The following is a 23,707-nucleotide window of genomic DNA, read 5'->3' as shown; positions in this document are numbered from 1 at the left end:
GGATGAATGACTCCCTATAAGTGCCTGTTTCTCCCAATTGACTACATAGAGACTAAATTACTTGAATACAGAAATCTCATTATGGTGTCTAAAACCAGCCTCAGCTGTATGCGTGTAAAAAAAGCATTTCCCAGAGACATTGTCTTCTCCATGTTTTTTCCAGCTGAAGTGAAAGCTTAATGCTAAGAAAGGCATTTTACAACAGCAAGGACGGTCAGTTACTGTAAGGACCATCATCTATCCAGTCAGATCTTGGCCAGCGAAAAGTCTGTATCTACAGCGTTATGGAAAACAACCTTGAAAATCAGTATTTTTGTCAGGCCCATAGGTTAATGTGGTTCACATGAGAGCATCAGAGAGAGAGTAATAACTTTCCTAACGAGTCTGCCATTAATAGGAAACACTAAATAAATTAATATGTATCCTTTGCATACATGAAGTATTAATAACTGGTTTTCTGGCATTCTCAAGATAAGAAGATAGTTTAGTTAGGGTATAATTAATTATTTTTAATTGTTCTTGGACATGTTGTACTGAGAACAAAAAGTTAAATCTCTGAAAATATAATGGCTAGGTGTTTCTTCGAAGGATTCATTTTAAATGTTTCCCATACACGCCACCCTTTCTGTTCTTTAAAACATATTCTCCATTAAGATGCAAATTTAATACCTTTTTACCCGGAGGAACTAGGTTTTGATTTGCTTTGACAAGGTGTGAAAGTGCTTTCTTTATGTTCTTTTCTTTCATGCTTTGCAGCACAGCAGATGGAAGAAAAGTCTCTAATCCCCATTCTTTTCTGCAATAAAAGGCATATATTTAATTTCACATTCCTGTGATGATTATTTGTCTAAAGACTGGTGACTATGATGCCAAGTGAATGAACACACCTGAAAACAGAAGTAGAGTTAATCAAGTCCAGTTTAGTAAGAACACATTATTTTCTATATTCAAACTATGTATTACATATGAAAAATATTTAAAAATTATGTATAATCTCTTCTCCATTCCATTTCTTCCCTTGTGCCATTCAGAGAAGAAGCTTTTAAGTTTTTATGTTTAAATTCTATGCTGTTTTAAACACCACTTAATTACACAGGCAAGTACCATCACTGAATTAGAATCACAGAAGTTTCAACAACATAATGTCAGTTTTAATTTTATTTTCTAGGCTTTTTTTTTAAACATGCAAATAAGCCAAACATTGTCTTTGTCACTTAGTTTGTGGAGATTTTTCTCCTCAAAAACAACCAGTCCCTCCCATTTTACCAAATTTCCTTTTCTGCTTGAGGCACCCTTGCGATAGAAGACTCTTTACCTGTAAGTAATTATTTCTGCTGATTCATTCATAGTGTACAATATAACATGCTTTCCAGTAAGGTGGATAAACTTTACAAGATTGAGTGTGCAACATTTGCTCCGATTATGCAAGCAAACCAAGTAACAAAAATAAAAGTTTAGGGATTTGGGGTTTGTTTCTTTCATTGTTTTTTGATTTGTGGGCTTTTTTTTCTTTTTAATCCAAGCAGATGTGCACACAGTCGTTTTTTGGAAATTTGCTTTACTTTGTAATGACATATACGTTTTGTCTAACATGAAACAGGTGCCTACCTTCCATATACTTCCATATTTAAGAAATCTTACAAATGGAATCTAAGACCCTACAGTCATCTGAACCAAGAAATCACACAAATCTTACTATAAAATGGATTCAGACCACATAAACTTAGATTTGATCATTAAATCATTGAAAGCAAATGAGCTAATCTTATTTACATTTACAGGCTATAAACAGATGACCAAAAGATAAATGGACCAAAAGATCCACACATCTCTTAACACACCTGAATCAATTCCAGCAATTGAGATTGAACCTAAAATTGGTGAATGCATATAGACTTATTAAAGAAACAACCTTAAAGGATATGAGCTACTCCTAATATTTCACTGTCAAAGAACACACTGCATTCTCAACTTACTCTATATATTTGAGAGAGATTTTCTGAGTTTGCTTGGTGGTCACAGTTGCAATATACATTTGTAATGCAGCCAGCCTCAGGGCAATGTCGTATTTCAGTTCTGGTCCAAACCTTTCCTGAACCACGTCGTTACAGCTCTGCCAAAGAACCAGTAGAGGGAGCATCAACTTAAAAAATCTTTTAATTAACATCGCACGGAGAGTAGCCCCAAACTCAGAAGCAGGACCATCCTGAAGGTAACTGTTGCTCTTAGGATATGGGCACTTCTGAAGAACAGATACTCCTGCCAAGGAGCAGAAGGCATGAGCATTTTGGTTTAAGCTCTCTTCATCCTTCCTGGGGAGAACAGTAATCCTCTTTCAGAAAGAGGGCTGGGAGGGTATCAGTGTATCTGAGTTCAGGATTCTACCTGGTGAGATACCCAGGAGAACCACATTGCTTGTTCATCAGTTTTCTCATCCATTTTACTGGAAGTTCCTTTTCAGACATCATTTCTGTCTGATATTACAGTACCAGAAATAAGTATTAGCAATTAGTTCAGCCTCACTCTTTTCTAAGCCAAATATATTTTGGAAAGGTATCAAAGCATTACTATTTGGAAGGACTTATGAAGAAAAAGGACTTTGCAGATGATAAAGGTTTGCACATTCCCCAGCTGCATTCACTGGCTTTATGCAGTGGAAATAAAACCCAGGATTTACTCCAGCCACACTTTTCTATGTGAAGATATAAATCTATATATACACTGATTGTAACTATCTTTTTATTCACCTTTAGACTAACAATGGCCATGCTTTCACTTACCTGTACATAGAGATATTCAAAAGCAACTGGATCTCTTCTTAAAAGATCAATGGGGTCCTTTGGGACAAAACTAATCCTGAAAAGACATCTCATCTTATGTGAGCTTGGCCTCTGGGTCACCTAGGACAGTGCAATAATCATTAGAGCTTGGCAACCCTGACCGAGCAACACAGTCAGTAGTCTCAGGTAATGTGAGCCTGCTCCAGAGCTATGAGGTAGCAAGAAAAATAATTCTACCCAACAAAGAGCTTTGCCACAGGCTCCTTATTAAGTTCTTTACATAAGGACATCATATATGTAATCTTACAGAAAAACTTTTAGAGTCACATAGGCATGACTGCCCAATACAACTCATCCTCAAAGCAACACAATTCACTCATTCAAAACCAGAGTGAAAGGCCAGAGAAAACAGACCTTAATGAAAATCAACCAAGTGAAACACAAACTGAGCTGTGCTTCAGCAGGACCAAAATACCCATAAATAAGAAGGGCTAGAAAATTTCTAGGGAGAGGTCACATTTTACTTCTCAGACTGACTGATAATACAGGTGAAGCACAGCTTGGCAGTTATTATTCTCACTTTCTCTCTCTTGTTTTAATCCACCAGGGAATTTGAGAGAAATCAGGTCTTCAGGTCTTTTTTCTGGGTTGTTCTGGATTAAGAGATCCTCCCCATGACTTCTGACCAAGACAAATCTCTCCCAATACATTAAAAGTTTAAAAAGACTGCTTTGCCAGATGGTCAGCAAAACTTTGTCAAATATTTAAAACGGTAATCTGGGTATGTTAACAGGGGATCGCTACACAGCTAATGAATAGTCAGATGAAAGGGTAACAATCCAGTAGCACCATTGTAAGTCATGGTCAGCAGCAATATTATAATGGAAAATTAAAGTACCGATGATTTTAGAGGAACTTCGAAGAAGACACCCTCAGAATTAATGTAGTTTATTTAATTAGGCTAATGCCATTCAAGAGTTAGCATACTTTATAATCAACATATTTAATTGATAGAATTTTACTTTTAAAAATCTCCAATGAAGTCTCTGTCTTACCTTAACAATTTTTAAAAGTACATTTATCTCACATTGTCTCTGACCTTATTTCTAAGTATCTAGGCATACTCTGTATGTATAAATAAAAGCTCCAGATGGGATTTCCAAAAGCTCACTGTGTTGGTTTATTCTGATCCTTCTGATTTCAATGAGAATTTTACCAATTACTTCAAAGAGAGACAGCTGGCCCAGGAGAGCTAGTACTGAGTACTCTGGATATTATCACTAGGTATATCCACAAGAAAAGAATGTTTGTTAATATGGCAAAGTCAAGTGCTTAAAAGTTAGAAAATGCTAGAAAGACTGACAGCTGGTAAACTAAGCTCCTTCATACTACTACACAGACTTATTATATGATCAAGGGAATCCTGTTGTTTATACTAAATTTTTTTTCCCCATCTAAGAATCCATTTCTCTCTTTTTTTTTTTTTTTCCAAATTTAGGTGAAATTTTAAAAATACTAATGCTCTACTGAAACATAGAAATATAATGGAAAAATTTAGGCTAAACAGTTTGGCAAAATGCAATGCAGCTAAAATCAGGGTCCTCTGCTGGGAACCTTGAAGCAACTTTACCTCTAGTCACCCTCCCTGATCTAAGGAAGAGGAAAGAAAGTCACACCAGCATTTTGTGGGTCAAAATTCATCATCACTGAAGTGACATATTGTATCACTGTATAAACAAGCCAAACTTGGCTTAATCAGGAGTATTACACCCTGATACACATCAAGATACATCCCTGATACACAGAAGTATTATCACCCAGATACACATCTACATAATTAGATAGGAAGCAAAGATGAAAATAAGTTTTTAAAGGAATTTGGGCAGACTGTGGTTCTCAATAGTTGTTGTAATGGGTTTTCTAACTGTTGAGAATGTTTACTAGCTGAGCCACATACAATATGAATGAGAAAGCCTTGATAACTTTTTAATAGCTTTCACTCTGATCTTTTATAAACTTTTTAATGGCCAAATGAAGCAATGAAATATGATGCCTATATAATAGAAAAATAATTGTTTTCTGTGAGAACCTGATTCTTACAACTACATCTGAATACCATTCTTACTTAGTAGACTGCATCAAACTATAAATCTTCCAGTTAACTCACTTGAGTAATGAAAAAGATGGATAATATACTGATCAACACATTTCATTAATATCTGCTTTCACATGTTATTACACAAACCTGAGTTAGAGTCTCCTGTTCATGTAGCAAAAGGAGTTTCGTCCCAGATCCTTCAATCCTCTGCTCCAGCATCAGGGAAAAATGTTCAATACATTTGATGGAAAGCTTTTCTTGGAGTGTTAAGATGACATCCTAATTAACAAAAGATTTATAAATGTGCTTAAATTCATGCAGTGCTTGTGACCCAGTTCTTTACCGCCATGCACACTGCATGTACCCAGCACAGGGTGGAAGCCCAGATGTTAAAGGGGAAGACGGCCGCGTTTTCTATGCTCTGCACAAATACACAGAACATCACACACATTCACCCAGTGAAAAATCAGTGACTTTATCTTCAGACACCCCTGAGATGGTATAGGGTATGCACATGAGAAGTATATACATGGAGGTGCTGTGTATGGACAACTTCCTCTGCAGTTTAACATGCAAATTATACTTGTGTAGCTTTAAATCATATCTCTCTGTCTCCTTGGCAATAAAACCTTTCCATCAGCAAAGGAGAGACAGTCTTGCCGCTTATCTCTTCACCTTCAGTTGGGGCAGGGCTACCAAGCAGCACAAACAAAATGTGTATGTCCAACAAAAAATAAAAACAACCCAGAATGTCCTTTATTTGTTCTATGGCAAGGGTTTTTCTTGAAGTCCACTTCTTGCATTTTAAATGTTGACAGAAAAGTCAACGGCAATGATGACTGTGCAGAACAAAACCTCTAAATTCAGGGACCATGTTAATTTATAGTATAAACCCCATTTTCAGAGACTTTTAATTACTTTTTTTTCACATTGGATTATGTTTAATAATAACTGAAAATTTAAGAACAATTGTTTCTAAAATAACAGCTAAACAAACTGTCTCACAAAACTACCCAACCATTCCCCATGCTACTTTCATAGAAAGTTTTGTAAATTAAATATATGCAGAGACAATATAGTCTGGCAAAGTATCTTTTGGTTCAGTGAATGTAGCAGGAAAATGAAATATATAATAACCCATCAGTTAAAAATAGCTTCACATTATGCTGGTGAAAAGATTGAAGCATTTCTACCCATCCAAAAGATTTCTAGGTATACATAAGTACCCAGATGGATAGGACTTACTAAGAGATCATAACTAACAGTAATCCAAGAGCTTTAGCATAATTTAGAAAGATTGATTGATCAATTACAGTTTGCCTATGGAAAACCAATACCAGATTGGTGGAAGGATGAAAAATATATGGAGGAGGATGGGAACAACTCTGTACAATGTAAAGAACTTAAGACTAATGTATTTCAAGAAACCACTCTGAATAATGGAGGTTAATATTACAGTATTCCGACTAATGGTGAATGTATTGTTTGTACATTAGATCTACTTTTATTTATGCTCTATGCTCAAAGACAAGAGGCATAACAGTAACATGAAGAGGCATAATATTACATGTAAGTTTTTAAGAGGGGCCAATGATGGCACCATTTTTGGTTAGCTGCCATGTTTTTTCCTAGCCTATACTCGTGTTCAATAACTCAGCCCTGGTGCTAGGTCTCAGCAATAAGGAAAGCAAGGACTGCAGGTAAGGCACTGGTTGCACCCTTGTTGTTAAGTGGTGAGTTGCGGGACTGCTAGGGATGGAAAAAAATCTGCATTTGCCTTGACTCAACTGCGGCACTTCTACTTCACCTCAGTTTAAGAAAACCACACCTTCCCACATCTGCCCATCCACAGTGAGGAATATACCCAGACAAACATGCAAGAATGTGTAAAATACAGCTGTGCAGGCTACAGGATATTTAACTGCCTGAATTAGAAGCAAAAAAAGTTAATCCTACAAATAGTCAGAGTGACTAAGGTCAAAGCAGGCTTACAACATCAGTACACCTAGGTTGCTAAGCCCACATGGGCATTTGTACAAATGACTTCAAAGATATATGGTCTTACAGTACCTAACAAACCCATGACAGAACTACTGAAAACTAAGGTAATGTAATGGCCAATGACTGCCCTTTAGAGGCAAAGTGTCCTGGGACAGGTTGGTTGTTTTTATGCTCATTAAGGAAAATAGTGGAAAGTGAGCTTATTGGCCTCAGAAGGGTGTGGAGACCACACTATCCACATGAATAATGTCTCCTGTTTTTTCACCCAGCCAAATCATCAAATGGACTTCAGGAATTCAGTATCCCATGGCTGTAGAATGGAAGCCTGTATCCATTGCCTGCACTCTATTTATGCCTAAGCCATATATATGAATTATAAACAGATATTGCACCCCATTTTTAAATATAACTTCAATATCTGTTCTGCCTTGAGACTGAAATAAATTTCCTCTTGTTTAACATACTAAATCACTCTGCTTGCTATTCTAACCAATTGAGCATACTGCTGAACCACAGTGAGCACAAAATCAGCCTTTATTCAAATATTTATAGCTTTACAATCCCCTAAAAAGAGCAAAAGCTGGCAGTCCAGCTCAAAATTGCATCCTTAGCCTTCACTGATCATTCCCACCCATGCATCTCTCTTGTCTCAGTGTCCCAAGCATGCATGCTACTGGGCAGTGAACTAGATTTGATAACCAATCTTTGTTAAAAATAGCTCACCCAAACAAAAATGCTTGAGAGACTAGCAGCATGCCCAACAGCACTACTTGTGCTGGTTAATGCTCCAAGGCACATACAGACACCAATAAAGTCTCTAGTTTAGGAAACTACAAGGAATAGCACCACAGTCACTCCCTAGCAGCCTCAGCTGTGTGCCAGGCCTTACCCTCTTTATATTTGTACGTGAAATGTGCTATGGAAAGCACAGAGGGCATTACACTGAGACTAGCAATTTATCACCAGCATAACCCTGTAATACCCCATCCCGAGTTCACTGGATGACAAGACAGATGATATTCAATTAGCAACCAACATCTTAATCTTCTTAGTTCCTGAATTTTGCTGACAAATCATGCTAGTACTTGGCAGCATATCAAAACAATAGAACCACACAATTTTAATTGCATTCCAGGCACATTCAAATGATCACTTCTACTTCTTCTTTGACAATACAATGTGTTTTGAGCAGAGAAATGGACCAAACCCTCATTATTTCTGAACTATGAGTCCAGCCCCATGAACACACTAATAATGTTGTTCTTAAAGCATCCCAAGTAAATTATAATTACTGAAGGTCTTGAGAATAGTTAACTGGTATTCTTGGCATTGCACACCAAGGTATATGTAGCCTACCTTTATGGAAGTGCTGCAGTCAAAACGGAAAGATTTGGTTTGTCCGTTTTCAAGGTATACCTTCAGAACATTTGGCATGAAAAGAAGTGAATTGTCCTTAACTGTTTCCTGCCAAGCAAATCAGTGAATCAGATTACAACACATAACAAGGGAAATCTAAATGTTGTTCTATAAAAAATGACATAATTCAGATAGATAGGTAACAACTGAAAAGGTGTTTGTTGGCTAAAACTGAAAGCAGAGTTAGCACTGCCCTGCAAGTGTCTACCTATGCTCATTACAGCTGTACTCTATAGGTCTCTTTGCAGGAAAAAAATATAGCTATTCACATGCATCTTATGTCTGGTTTTGATTATTTTCTTTCCCTAAGTTCTAGCTCCTTGACAATAAATGCTACCTCTAAAGCATTTAAAATAAAACAGAAAAACAGATTACTGCTTCTCTGAATATTGTGAGCAATTCAGTGTCATCAATCTAGAAAACAGGAACTGCAGATCCATTATTAAGAATTACAATCAAGATATTTTACATTCTCTTTACAGCTGGATATTAAATGCTAATATCTGTCATCATTTAAGAAGAGTAATATATAACATTGTACTTAATTGTGACAATTCATAACAAGGATAGTAAAATAAATCAGTAAAAGGAAGGAAAATAAAGCTTTCTTGCTTGTTTTCTTTGTTGGGTTTTTTTTTGGGTTGGGTTTGTTTTGTTTTGTTTTGAAAGCAGAAATTGCTTTATTGCTTTTAACAAAACGCAGTATCAATTTATGTTTTGAAGAGAGTTGGATAAAGACATTGGTGTGGAATGGTGTTCTGTCAAATTATGAAAATGAGCCAGGAGTTCAGTGCCTCTCAGAGGAAGGCTGAGCTTGCCTGAGGGCTGGAAACAGCAAGTTCAAATAGATAAAACCAAATTTTAAATAGGCCTGTAAGGTAATGTTAGTCTGTTTTCCTGACATGCTACTTCTTTTGAGTTTATGGGTTTTCCCACTACAAAATTACTCTCAAAAAAACCAAAAAAACAAACCCAAACAAGTGTTACCAAGACTATAAAGACAGACATACATGTGCTATCACCACAAAATACATTCACTAGCATTTTAATTTTATATTAAGAAGGGACAATTTTTTTTTCACAATATTATGGGCTCAGTGGACTTTAAAAACACATCTTATGGAAACTTCTGAAACAGAGAACTCCTTCCCTTTGCAGGCCTACAGCCACTGGTCCTACCATGTAATTCCCTCACTTTACAGTCTTGAGGTGTACCTTTGGATGAAATGCTCAGTCCTTCCTCAGTTTAAATACTGGAATACTCACCGACACCTGGCCATTGATAATTACTTCTTCTGAGAAGCGCACTTTGACAGGATTGGACTTCAATCTTGCCTTTTTTGCAGCACTAATAAAAGCTGATTTAGGAGACTGGAAGGAAAAATGATGACAAAACATATCACATACTTTCAAGTTCAAACCTTTCTTTCCTTTTTCAGTTATTCCCCTCTTTCTCACACACTGGCAGCTCCATGTACACAGCAGCACCGCATACTGAAGAATGGAAATACAGTCAAACCATAATGCTTCCTGAGACAATACATATGTATATACATATAAGGAATCACTGATGCATACTGCACATACTGAAAGTTACCCCACTGTCAGACTGGAGTGATGAGAAGGGCTCTCAGTGTACATACAAAGTCCTTGCAGTGCTTCCCCAATGACTGCTGTTAACCAAACTATTTGCATGAACAGACAACGACCAGTGACCAGCCAGTGACCCTTCAAACACTGAATGGATAGTTTTTGCATAATCCATGATCCACTGGATATAGACACACACACAGCTTTTGCCAAAGAAGTGTCTGAGAGTTCTCCAAGTGCAGTGGCATTCTCACTATTTTAACTCGTTTCAAACCACAGGTTAGAAGCACCAAAAGGCATGTGCACCATGCCAGCAAGTTTCCGCTGAACATATCCCATTCATACACCCTCTGCAAGGCTTGCCTTCAATAGATTAGACACTTTGTGGGACTTCATGAATTAGAAGTCTATAAATGTTCCTAGTTTTCTTCTGGGACCCAAATGACTTTTGCCTACTACATTATTCAATGGACTCACCTGTGATCAAGTGTTAAGCCCTTGGAAAAAAATTTTTCTCTCTATTTGAGGAGTTTGACTAACAACCTCTTTTTAGTAACAAATTCAATATTCATCATCAGTGGGATTTCCATTTTCATCAGCAGAAGCAAGGCAGTTTTGTTTTCAAGTCAGTTACAAACACAGTGCTTCTGGCATTGCCTAACTCCATAACCAGGATAATGAGCAATGGAAGAAATTCTGGCTGTGGCTGAAAATCACTGGGCTTCTTTGGGCCACGTTTTGGTCCATTGTTTTGGTATAATGCGACTTAAGATCTTCAGAATCATATTCTAGCTCCCGAGAAGTGGTTTACCAGTTTTGGATACTGAAAAGACTAATGCATGCTGGTTTGCCACTGAGAAATAAGTGTAGACATCAGTTATGATGATCCAGGAATAATTTCCTATTAGCAGTGCAGCATGACAGCTTGTAAACACAGAAACTCTTGTCACCATCACTCAAATTTTGACTCAACTAACAACCTGCAGGAGTGGTGGAGTAGTCCAAAGCCACGTGCTCTTGTCATTACTGAAACTGCCTTAAAGGTTATTTCTTTTTTTTTTTGTGATGAAGAAGCCTTTTTCTAGTAACTAGCAGGAAGAAGTCTCTAGCTTATTTCTGTATGCCACTGATTTATTATTACATCAAAAACATGGTAACTGTTACCATAGGCTTAGTATCAACCAGTGAACAGGGAATGAAAGATGCCACATTCTCCCAGGAAATATCAGAGCCATCTAATAATTCCTGGAGCACAAAATAGAACCAAGAAATAAAAATAAATGCTTCTTCACTTTTACAGTACATTCTTTCCTACCTCTTCTCTAGGAGCTATGACCATACATGTTTTTAATCAGGAACAGTAAATGACAGAAAATTCAATACCAAGATCAAACAAAGCTCAGCTTCCAAAGCCAGTGCTGAAAAACGCAGATTTGAAAGAAACACCGAAAAGGAAGAAAAAATGATAAAAAAAAAGAAGTAAAGTTGATGTCTCAGTATTGGGGACCCAAAATGCTTCTTCAGCAAGAAGGGACAACATGGAAACACTGAAGAAGCATGCTTACATATTGTACTCTAAAGATGAACGCCTAGAAAGGCACAGTATACCATACTAGTATGATTAATATGACAGTTCTACAAATGCCTTTTCTAATATCCCTCCCTACATAGTCCCTTTCTGCTGTGTGTAAGTGGGATAGTCTATATGTCATGCAAATAATGTGATCTTGCAATTTGTTGATTCCCACTGCCACAGGGCAGCACAGCTACAGCAGTAGGCTACTGCCTCTCCCTTGCAAGGAGAAAGGCGAAAAGGGTGCCTTTCATTTCCTCTTCTTGTTGGAAGAGGCTTTTTACAGTTTGCTCCTATTCCATGGTTGCCAATGAGTCACCAGTCTGGCCTTTCTTTGCAGGCAGACGGCTAAATTTTTTTCCAGATTCTGACAAGGTTCTTCCCATACAGCAAATCTGGCAAACTGTTGCATGGCTCTGTTGTGCTCTAAAACCTCTCTATAACCTCTCTCTTTTCCTTTCTATGCCTCAAAAGTCACCTGTGGAGGGCATAAACATTTAAATTATGTTACCGCAAAAATGTCATAGCAGAGCCCAACACAATTGAATGATTTGAATATACATGAGTTCCCAAGAATCCCATAGGCACACGGGGTTTAATGTACATATTGCACACCAAGGAAGCACACCACAGTCTGCCACAAAACATGGGGCTTCCCTCCCTTCCCATGCCTGCTGTGGCAACCTGGTTAGGACTCTGACCCTGGATGAGCCTGGAAGCAGACTGCATTCTAAAAAGCTTCAAACTATGAAGCAGGGGTGTAAGAAAACGTAGAACAGCTGTGCCAGGTATTTGGGGGAACATTCTCTACTGGTTAAATGTTTGAGTAGTGGCACAGCTTTTGCATTTAACTGCACAGTATAATTGCTCCTACCTCTGCATCATCTTGGCGCTTGACATTTTCTCATTGAGAAATGAAGTGTTTCAAAAGAGTGTGGAAAATACCTAGGAAAAACAGTTGTGTTTGAATGTTTAAACTTGCTTTTCTAACAAAGCATCAGCAAGATGATATGCTGCTCTATTCTGTTTTAATGTCTTCAGGTTTGTAGGCGAAAAATACTAGCAATTAACAATCCTCAGAGTGCCAATTTCATTTGTTTCTGGTATTCTGTCTTTTAGCCAAATGGAAGCCTCAGTTAATGACCTTAAGCAGGAGGTGTTTACACTAATGTAGAACATTTTTCACTGCAAGTAAAGTATTTGCATTGTCACAGATAAAAACAACTTAATTAGAGTGACTGTTGCAAAATGAAGAGACATATTTTAAAAAGGAGTAGAATTATTTCAAAACCCCACAAACTTCACACTGTGTGACCTAAGCACTGTTTCCTGTTAGAAGTTGAGATTTATCAGTTTCTGTACTAATATTTACTTGTTTACAGAGAATTCAGTAAAAATTCATTTGATAATTTCAACACTACCTGGGGAAACTGCTAACAAGAGAAATGAAGTATTGCATAGATGTTTGCTTGGAGGAAATGACAGAGTCTCAGAAGACTGAGACTGTCCTTTGAACCCTACCTACTAGGGACTGCAATCAATGGGCATCCCATCAGCAGGGTCAAAATATGAGAAATGCTGTATTTTTCTCATTTTCTGGACTTTTCAAAATTAGATCCCACTTTTGTCAGCAGCATTACAGCAGGTCCTTTTTTGATAGATCTTAGAAACAATATCCTACATTTTGACAGAAAGGGGTAAAAGCCCCTTTGAGTGCTCTTGCCAGCAGAGGTGCTGCGACAACAAAACCTTTACTCATGCTCAAGAAAAAGAAGGATTCAGCATTTAGAAGAGCATTAGTGTAGTACTGAGCTACTATGAAGAATTTAAATGAGACAGCCGTGTGGCACAATCATAAGGTGAAAAGAAAACCTACTCTGTGACAAGTGTAAAAATCCGACAGAGATACCACAGTTTTAAATAGTCAGAGATTGTACATATGCAATCAATTTTAAGCTGTTACTTAAAATCAGTCATCAGTTTAATATGAAATATTATGTTATGAAATAAGGGAAAAATAGCACAAATGCAAAAATGTGTTCGCTTTTTGGTCTACCCCTGAAGGCAATTACATGAGACAAAATTTAGCAAGCAAATAAAACATGAATCAGAGGAAGAATTAAATTTATTAAGTGTAACAGTACATAATGCCCAAAGGCAAACTAACTACTGCCATTCATAGGTGTGACAGAGGCTGAAACAACTACACTGGCTCACAAGAGCATTGTAGAAGAGCAAGTAGGGACACAGAAAAAATAATATGGAGAAGTTTTACTGTGCAGTAACTCACAATAACCATAGGGCACTGACAGGTCATCATCAGGAGTACTTCTTTGTTAAATTCTTGGCACAAATTTCATTGCTGAAATAGCGGTCAGATTTGAGTTCTGTCTTAAAAGTTGATGACTTACCATAGACAATTATATTTTACTATTTGCATTATTTATATGTTACTATTTTCAGATGGTTACCACAGTCTGATGATTACCTATGTGCATAGCATGTACCTGTAAGATGGGGAACAGCAAAACCTTACTTTAATGTAGGTACTGAGAAAATCCAATCCATTTCAACTATAGTCAATGACAGCCTGGTTTACTGTGCTTGCCTCAAAACCATAAGTGAAACCATAGGTCAGCTTCAGACACTATGTAACATGCAGCCATTTCAGCTCATCTTGTGACTAGATGGGCCTGGGCTATCTATTATTAAATGTGGAGGTGCTCCATAAAACCCCCTCCACTAGCCTTTTGGGATTCTGCTTCTCCAGAATCTCATGGATTACTCCTTTACATTCATGATTACTTCTCATACACAGGTTACTGCTCTTAATCAAGTGCAGAAAAGTACAAGAGATCAGACATGCCATACTATTTCTAGCCCTACAGCTCTGCAAGGGTGAGGACCTTTGGGAATCTTCACCCCATACAAACCCAGGCTAGTAGTACCATGAAGCACTATATGAATCATAATGTACCTGAGAAGGGGTAAAGGGCTAATGAAGAAGGAAAAGAGACCTAATGGCCCCTGAGGAGGAGGGGAGGAAAGGGAGAACTACAAGGAGAAAATGGTGGACAGGGTGAAGAGCAGAGGGGCTCTCTTCCACTTTACTGAAACAATTAACATGGAAGTTCACGCTGAATTTTCTCACAGTCTTTCTGTCGAAAAACGCATACAGCCCTCTTAGGCCTCCAGGAAGAAAGCTCAGGAGCAGCAGTGCTCACTGGGGTTTGCACCACACACAAATTGAAGAGGAAAGGATGCACAGCACAGGTCTGACATGAGAAGAGCCTGCTTCAAACAGCAAAGATGAGTTGAATGGTGGCCATGGACAAGCCAGCACTTTCAGGAGGCAACCCAGTGATGGCAAGTTTGTCATTAATCACACCGTAATCATATCCTGTGTAGGATTAAAGCTATGTATAGAACTGACCATGCCAAAAAAAGCTGATGTGGAAGTTACACAGTGGAAAAGGTCCTCAGGATGACTGTAAAAAATATAAACATTCAAAGAAAAAAGCTGTAATTTCTACAGAAACTTCAGATCTTCAAGCAATCAAAAATAATCTGGTTCAAAACGCTCGTGTCTGACTTCCAAATGATTTCTTAAACTACACATTGGTAGTCTCTTTCACTTTAGATTTTGAAGTCTTTATGACAGCCCTCTTTCTTTTTTATATGCTTCTTTACAACCACAAGTCTAGATATGGTAGCTGCTGCTATTACATGACTCCAGAAGGAAAGCAGCATGAAAAATACTGTGAGACTCTCAATAAGATCATTGCCACAATCATTACAATCCACAAATAAGTGTTATTTATTGTAGTTTCTCTGCAAACATTTTGTCTCAGACATATAACTGTTCTAACAAGAAGCATCTCTTTCAAAGCAGAAAAAGATCTTATCCTTTTTCCACTGCAGAACTTATGCACAGCTAAATTGACATAGATCTCAGTTAGGTCTGAACTACACCCAAAAAGCTTAATAGATTAATTGTGAAAGCAACCTATGAAATGATCTCTACCCATAAAATCTGAACAGATATAAAATCAAGCAAGTTATTTGATTTGAGTAATGCTTAAAACTTAATAAGGTAATAATCAGAATAATAGTCCATTTACAGAACAAAATAGTCAGAAATGATAATCAAATGCTCTGTTTCCAGAAATCAAAACCCTGAACTGCTTGAACTACTCTAGCTGTTCAGTGACCTCATTATGAGCAGTGGTGATATGAACCTAGCAGAGATTTGTAGATTGATAGAAAGAAAAGAATAGCCTAATGCTTTGGTTTGGTCCTAAGTAAAATTAAATTTTAATGAGTTTAAGCATTAAACAAAACTGAATGCACTTAAGCAAAACTGATCCACAAAGCTTTCAAGTAGTACTAAGTGAACTACAGAGTACTATAAATTTAGATTATGCCTACATTCACCTGCACTCATAAAGCACGGTTACTTGAAAGCTTGAAAACAAAGCACACTCTAAATAGCCCAAATAAAAAAAATTAAGAAGCAACATACTTGTAATCCATCTTGGCAGATACTTCTCATGCAACGACAGAACGAAAAAGGTTCACCATCAAGAAAAGGGATCAATGAAATATTTGTAAAGATGTATTTCTGCCAAGAATGGGGAAGAAGTTCATTCGGTTTAAAAGCTCTTACTTTTCCATTGTCTGGTTTCTACTTTATCTTCCCAGTTTTATTGGCAAAATAGTAACAGGAAAAATGGAGGAGGCAAAATTAAAGAAAAGGAGGGACCGCATGTGCATCATAACCTTTGAAGAGATAATCATTGCTTCCAAAGCATAAGACAAAATGTATTTGCCAGAAGACCAGGACAGATACATAGTCAATGTGCAGCAACACCGAGGATGGCAGAGCTGAGTGGGATGTCACTTAACAGGCTCAGTTACTTACTGACAGTAACGTTGTGGCAGTATGCAGGCCAGCGTGGTCCAGATGTTCAAGGCAACTCAGGAGAACCCAGGAAACTTCACAGCCCAGGGTTTGCATAAACTGAGGGACCCTACAATGCTTCAGGGCTCCAACTTGATCACACACCCTGGCGGGAGCCTAACTGCTCCGCATCCCTATATACGCCTTCACTTCCACTGCAGGAAAACTTGGGGGTGAAAGTGATAAGGGAAGAATGCCATGAAACTGCAAGATCCTGGTCTGGACAGGTAGGGACAATAACAGTGCACAAACCAGAGGAGATCTACAGGGTGCAACAGTCTTGAAGTTGAGGCTCACCTAACTAAGCTCATCCCTGACTTCAGAATAAAAACGGCTAAATTAAAGCTAGCATTCATATGCATACATCAATCACATCTTTTGACTGCTCTGTAGACATTCCTAGGCAGACATTCTTCATGCCTACTGGGAGATAAAATGTCTATCACCCTCACGGTAGAGCAGGGGTCTCTGACCAACATGCCAGAATGGGGCAACACAAGTACACGTATATAATAAACACATTAGCCCAAATGGCTGGCACGTCAGCAGTGTTTCATTGCCATTCCTAGCTCAGTGACATGTAGAGGTACGCCAGTTTTGGTCTAAGGTTTTGCTGCTACATAATGACAGGAGCAGTTTGTGCCTTGTCAGCCAAGAAACAGGCCTTGGGCCCAAAGAGTTGAGAAGATACCAAGTTATGACTTTCCTTCTTCTCCAGGTCAAAAGCTAGGAGAGGACCACACCTGTGCTGTAAGGTCTCCCACTGAGCATGGAGAGTACAGTTCATCTGGGTTTCAGCTTCCTTTATGTTCAGTACATACAGGCTTGCTCTTATGCTAGCAGTACAGTGAACAACACAGACAGGTACACTCTTCTGTACACTTTTAAGGGCTACACGTACTTATAGTAATGCATGTGCCCTTTCTTCACCTGACATTTAAAGAATGAAGCCTGTCAACAGCTGAAATAACGCAAGCAGCATAAAAAAGGCAAGTGTGTTAGAATTTCTTTTCCCCAATTGTCGTGGTTTAAACCCAGTCAGGTAATTCGTTCACTCACTTCCCCCCCTTTCTTGCCCTCCCCCTGCTCCCGGAGGGACGGAGAGGAGAATCGAAAAGAATGCAACTCCCACGGGTTGAGATAAGAACAGTTTAGTAACTAAGGTATAACACAAATCACTACTGCTACCACCAATGATAATAATGATAAAGGAAATAACAAGGGAAGAGAATACATCATCTCACCACCAGCCGACCGATAACTCGCCCCCCAGGCCCAACCAAGCTCCGACCGATACCTCCTCCAACCCTGCAGTCCCCCAGCCCTTCCGGCTAACTCTCAGTTACATCCTGGGCATGACGTGCTGTGGTATGGAATACCTCTTTGGTCAGTTTGGGTCAGGTGTCCTGTCTCTGCTTTCTCCTGGCTTCCCCTCCTCCCTGGCAGAGCATGAGGCTCACAAAGTCCTTGGCCAAACCAAAACATCGCTATCAGCTCCGTTCCCGAGCTGAAAGTCAAAACACTGCACTACACCAGCTACCAAGAAGGAGAAAAATGACTGCTACTGCTGAAACCAGGACACCAATATTATATATCTTCTCTGTGATCAAAATTACTGCCTGTAATCTGGCAAGCTTTAAAGACAGTTAGGTTTCTTTGCTTTGTCAGACAATGCCTGCACTTTCATTTAAGGTGGTTGACCAGATCCCAGCTCACCTTCTTGCCAGTGGTCTTAATTCAGCATGGCAGCTCCTGCCTGATTTTGCTGCAGAATGTGTGCTTTTCCCTCATGATTTAGTTGTTGTGCTTTTAGAAAAGGCACAGAACCAACACAACTACATGGTCACTTCTAAACTAGCAGAAAGGCTAAGCCACACAGCACTGGCCACATTGCTTTTGCAAGATGTGTATTTCGGCAGCTTCATCAGGTAGACGTATTTTCACATCTTTGTGTCAAATCCAACTCACCTCTTGGGTGAAGAGGAAGCAATTATCCCTTGTTTACTAAAACTGTTGTGTGTCAGGCTAACCAACAGGTTGCTGAATGGACTTGTTGAATCTGAAATCACTTCTGATGCATGGGTGAGGCCCCTCAGCAGCCTGCAGGGTATGCATGACTGTGAATGGAAAGTGTATGGGAAGAGGGAGAGGCGCTTTTGCCCCCAGCTTGGCTTGCCTCCTTTTTCATGGAAGATGGGTTTGAGCTGACAGTTCAGGAGCCCACTCATGTATACTGCTGAGTGAGGTGCAAAGGCATGTCACATCAGCCGTCTCTGAGATGAGCTGCAGTTCTCCCAGTCCCTTCATGACAGCCTCACGCAATTGCCTGTCTGTATCTTCTCTCTCCCCACTTCCACACACCCTGCACTACAGATGCAGATAGGGCTCTCCTTTGCCTAAGGTACAGCTGGTTTGATATGGCACATAACTCTGTGGGACTGAGGCAGAATCAAGAAAAAGCCAGGAGCTGCACAAGAGGACAGAAACTGAAGCAGAACTGAGAGGCCTGCTCTACCTATCTTCCAGGTATGAGCTTAAAGATGATTATTACTTAACTTGCTAATGCAGTTTTTGAGCACAGGACACCATAATGCAGTCCTAACCATCACCTTTAAGAGACACAGCCCTTATCTCACTTATTTCTTTTTATTGCACAGATAATGTAGAGACACGGACAGAATATAGGCAAGAAAGAAAAAAAGCTGCTATGTTGCTAGGAAACTAATTCAGAAAACACGGACGATACTTACAGGGTAAGGTTGAACAACAGTAAGGAGAATTGATTCTTTGCAGCTTCTATAAAAAGAAGAAAAAAAAGTAAAATCAAGTAAAATTTCATACTTTTATTCACTACAGATAACCAGCTTTTCTTTTTCATGGAGAAAACTGCAGTAATACAGAAAAATGTTTATTACATTGACATAGCAGAGAATTGCAGAGATTAGTAATGTGCCAAAATAACAATGAACGTTAAAACCCAAGTTTTTCCCATTCTGAAACATTGAATTGACTTAACTTTATGGTTTATATTATGAAATATTTGCTTCATTAGTGAGAATGCTATGCTGAAATAATGGTTTTCTCCAGCAAGAATGGAATAACATTTGATTAATCCTATCAGTTCAGCATCTATACAGTACAAACTTGTTTCACCTCCTTTACAAATGCAAGTCAAATTTTATACCATTTAGCTTTTGTACACTTAGTGCCAAATTTATATCAAGATAGCAGTGTTCTCAGAATGAAAATGATGACAAAATTTAGCCCCCCTTTCTTCTCTAGTACACCTTCATAAAAGTTTAATATTTGGTGAATACACCCATCAGAATTTTTGCTTTTACAAGACAGCTAATAAAAGTTGTTTTTTTTTAAATTGAACAGCTCTTCTTTAGGATGAAACCAGCAAATGGAAAACCTATAAGCAGCTCTAAAATTCCCCAACTGATTTACAGGATAAGGAGAATAAATTATTAGGAATCTTGATATGATCAATTTGTCTAGACAAATAACAAATATATATTATTTTGACTACTGGTGGGCAGTTTGCGGTGGTGGATAACTGGGGAAAACTAAGGCTAAAGTAGCAGAAGGAAGAAAAGCCAGAGTCAATATCTCTTATTACATTGTTGGTCAGATGTTTGCTGAGGGCAATATTAGCTAAGAAAAGGCCAGTTGCCATTTTGTTGAGATGGTGTTGATTTTCTGTTGGTTTTACTACTTTCAAACTCAATTAATTGCTTATTGATGTGATTTATTGCCTGGCTAGGTGAAGTGCAACTGATTTGGCATGCCTGACCTGTTCAGCAGAGCTAACTAAATCACACTGTACTGGTCTCATACACTGTCACATTATATGCATATTCACACCGCTGATAAAGCCGTGAATCATGCAAGGGACAAGGTGTGATCAAATATCCCTTAACTAAAAAAGAATTTGTTAAGCTTCAATTTTTTCTCCTCTTATTAAATACTTATATCATTACACTAAAAGAATATTCAAAAATATTCAAAATAAAAAATTAAAAACAAAAGAGTTTTCAAAAGGAGGGATTGAAGGCTTTGGTTGCTTGTCTGTGCTTGGAACAGAAATAAAATTAAGTTCGAAAGTTAAAAAAAAAAAAGCACTACATGTGGTGAAAATTAAATATTTTGCCACAAGCCAGTATAATTTTATCCCCTCTTGATGTCATTATAACTACTTTAAGGAATTTCTTACTATTATTCTTCATTTCAATAAAACACGTTCCAAAGCTAAACTCCAGAAATTATTTATTCAATCATGTAACAGCCTTTATCCACATTGCTCATATTTCTGAAAATTTACAGTTCATTTTTAAGGTCTGTAAGATACAGTTTTGGAAATCTCTACAATTTTTCTTTATTTATTATTCTCCACTGTTATTCTTGAAGAGTTTATAACTTACAGTTTTGTAAAAAATACAGTCTGTTTTGGCAAACAACAGGATTCCCTCTACTGTTTTTCTATTCTACCTACCACATTTTTGGGAATCAGAAATGCATGATAAGAAACATAATTCACTTCAGGAATCTCACAGTCACATGCTATCCATATCTATCTAATTCGTCATCTTGATATTAATCTAGGCATACAAGTAGAGAGAAAAGTCCATGGTTGTTAGCTATGGGATTAACTGCAGCTCTGGGATATCTACTCCATGCCCAACAGACCTCTTCAATTATTTTCAACCCACTAATTTAAGTTTCTTGTGAAACATGAGATTACCACCACCCTGCCCTCCTGTGCTCTGGCTGCCTTAAGAGATGCACGTTTAAAAGAGAAAATCAGCTTCTGAAAATGGTTTTCAGCTCTTCCTTATTCTTGGATTAAACCTGTCTGGGTGCCAATGTAGGCCAGATTCATTCTAGACTAACAAGAGCTTTTTTACACCAAAAAGTCAAAAGTTTTATTTTGGGGACAGGACTTTCTTAGAAGATAATCACTTGCATCAGAAGGGTGCTAGACCCTGGACCATTCATTCAACACTTGAGACTATAAAAAGGCCATTTGGAGTATCTGGATCCAAGCATGTTACACGTACACAAAGCCAGTGTCAAGCACACATACAGTCCCCTTTATTATAAGTGAAAACATTTTCTGTAAAACACATGCTATATACAAAACACAGCACAGTTAAAGGAGAAATAAATGTTTAATCAGCAGCTTTTTGATCTGCAGTACTCAATCACAACTCCACCGCTTATTTTAAAACCTTCTCAACTCATGATGACAAAACTCTATACCACAGCACATTACTTTTTACTTCCAATATGGTTAGCAAATCCTATATATCTAAATGACAACCCTTGCACAGTACTGGAGACTGTCAATCATACCATTTATGATTACTTATATATATTATCACCATAATTTTATATATCCTCATAATGGAAAAACAATGGAATCACCTGATCATGTACTGTGAACTCTAAGTTTTATAGCTTAAATGTATGTATAAATATGTACATCTATGTGTGCCAGTAGAACATGTAAGCAGTTTAATTAGTTACATAAACTAGGTACGCCAGAACACTTCAATGTGAGTTATTTCTTTTAAACCACTTCTAAATACCCAATTGCAGTCTTACTTTCTCGCTGGTATGTCTTTCTGCCTTTAAAAATGTGACAAAAATAAAAATAAAAGAATATATATTACAGATATTTTATTACCTTTCATACTCACTTAACTACAACCTAGTTATTTCTCTTTCACATCTACGTATTTTTTAGAGTTACTCAAGACAGAACATACGGAACTCCAAGCTTGGACAACAGCTGCAGATCTTCTGAGTGCTCTGCCATCTGACCAGCTAACACCAACACCACAACAAAATATCGTGACGTTTCTTTCACTTCCTGACATTTAAAGCAAATGGTGAGAATAAGGCTTACATTTGAAAACTCCAGTGGGAGTTTCAGCAGTTTATCTCTCTGTCCTCCCCTGTGCCCCATGTCATGCTTGTATCTGTTCTCCCTAGTCCTTACAGCTACTTAAGCTGTAACAAGGAGAGAATATAGATAGTTTGAGAATCAAATTAAGGTGCATTATAAAGGTTAAAGTTGCATTACTAAGTATCACACATCAGGCTACATGAGGCATTATCATTCAGCTACAATGCCAGCTATTGACTTTATCTGTGAGTTTACAGTTGGAAATCTCTCTCTTTTAATTCTTTCTAACTGCATGTGAGGGCAGACAAGGGCCATAGGGGGAACTCCCAATATATAAACCATATAGAATAAGTGGCTCTGTTTTTAGTATGCATCCTACAGCAAATATAGCATATGAATAAAGAGAAAATATGTTACCTGTACTCAAGAACTGAGACTGGAAAATTATTGTATACCCTAATTTAATATCTTTTAGCAATTTTACATACTAGAGGAATACTTTGTTTCTGTATCAGGGAAGATGAACAAATTAGAATTGACATATAACAAATACTACAATTTACAGGGAATATAATTAAGAAAAATCTTTCTCTTAACCACAACATCCCTGTTTCACTCATACTGAAAATCAGATTCTGAAACATGTTTTGAAATGCTTTGTTCATTGCTATTTCAGGATCCTGTTTCCCTCTGGGTCTTGCTATTGATAAGAAAGGTCTGCATTTCCAAATTATGGAGTGTGATACCATGATTTGCAGTATGCTTCACACTGCATTTTTGAAGCAAGGAAACAGAAATCAGTGGGTCAAAACCTAACTACAAAATGTAACAGGTTACTTCAAACACTCTATTCAAAGGAAAGTGAAGTTGATCTTCAAATTCTAGCATCTAGGCTAGAGAAAAACAATTCAGCATTTGAATGTCTTTCAATATTATGACAATTAAGACAGTAATAATGAACAGTGTGCAAAGTCACTCTATTGTAGTACATTAAAAAATATTTCAAAAGGATCATTTTGATTTGAGCTGTATATATGTTTTTACAAAAGATCTGTTTTACAGAAGTTATCTTCACCTAGGGAAACTCCAAATTTCACTTTTCCAGACTTTTGTCATGAACAACAGCTATAGAATCATAGAATAGTTAGGGTTGGAAAGGACCTTAAGATCATCTAGTTCCAAACCCCTGCCATGGGCAGGGACACCTCGCACTAAACCATGTCACCCAAGGCTCTGTCTAACCCAGCCTTGAACACCGCCAGGGATGGAGCATTCACACCTTCCCTGGGCAACCCATTCCAGTGCCTCACCACCCTAACAGGAAAGAATTTCCTCCTTATATCCAATCTAAACATCCCCTGTTTGAGTTTTAACCCAT

General features: G+C 37.9%; 1 protein-coding gene across 7 annotated transcripts in view; it reads right to left on the bottom strand.

Moving 5' to 3' along the window:
* The window catches only part of FRMPD4 (FERM and PDZ domain containing 4), a 310,006-nt gene that overhangs the window by 12,290 nt on the left and 274,009 nt on the right, over positions 1–23,707 (bottom strand). For all 7 annotated transcript variants that reach the window (XM_062603855.1, XM_062603848.1, XM_062603849.1 and 4 more), the window contains 7 exons: positions 19,169–19,214; positions 9,562–9,666; positions 8,236–8,343; positions 5,026–5,157; positions 2,781–2,900; positions 1,977–2,113; positions 670–796 (listed from right to left, as the gene is read on the bottom strand). In XM_062603855.1, the coding sequence (XP_062459839.1) occupies positions 670–796; positions 1,977–2,113; positions 2,781–2,900; positions 5,026–5,157; positions 8,236–8,343; positions 9,562–9,666; positions 19,169–19,214 (775 nt within the window). The remainder of the gene's footprint in view (positions 1–669; positions 797–1,976; positions 2,114–2,780; positions 2,901–5,025; positions 5,158–8,235; positions 8,344–9,561; positions 9,667–19,168; positions 19,215–23,707) is intronic.

Source organism: Pezoporus occidentalis, unplaced genomic scaffold (genome assembly GCF_034315485.1).
Source record: "Pezoporus occidentalis ecotype Australia unplaced genomic scaffold, CSIRO_AGI_Poc_V1 ctg81, whole genome shotgun sequence".
NCBI lineage: Eukaryota > Metazoa > Chordata > Aves > Psittaciformes > Psittacidae > Pezoporus > Pezoporus occidentalis.
The sequence above is the reverse complement of the archived record's forward strand: the minus strand, read 5'-3'. Positions and strand labels throughout refer to the sequence as shown.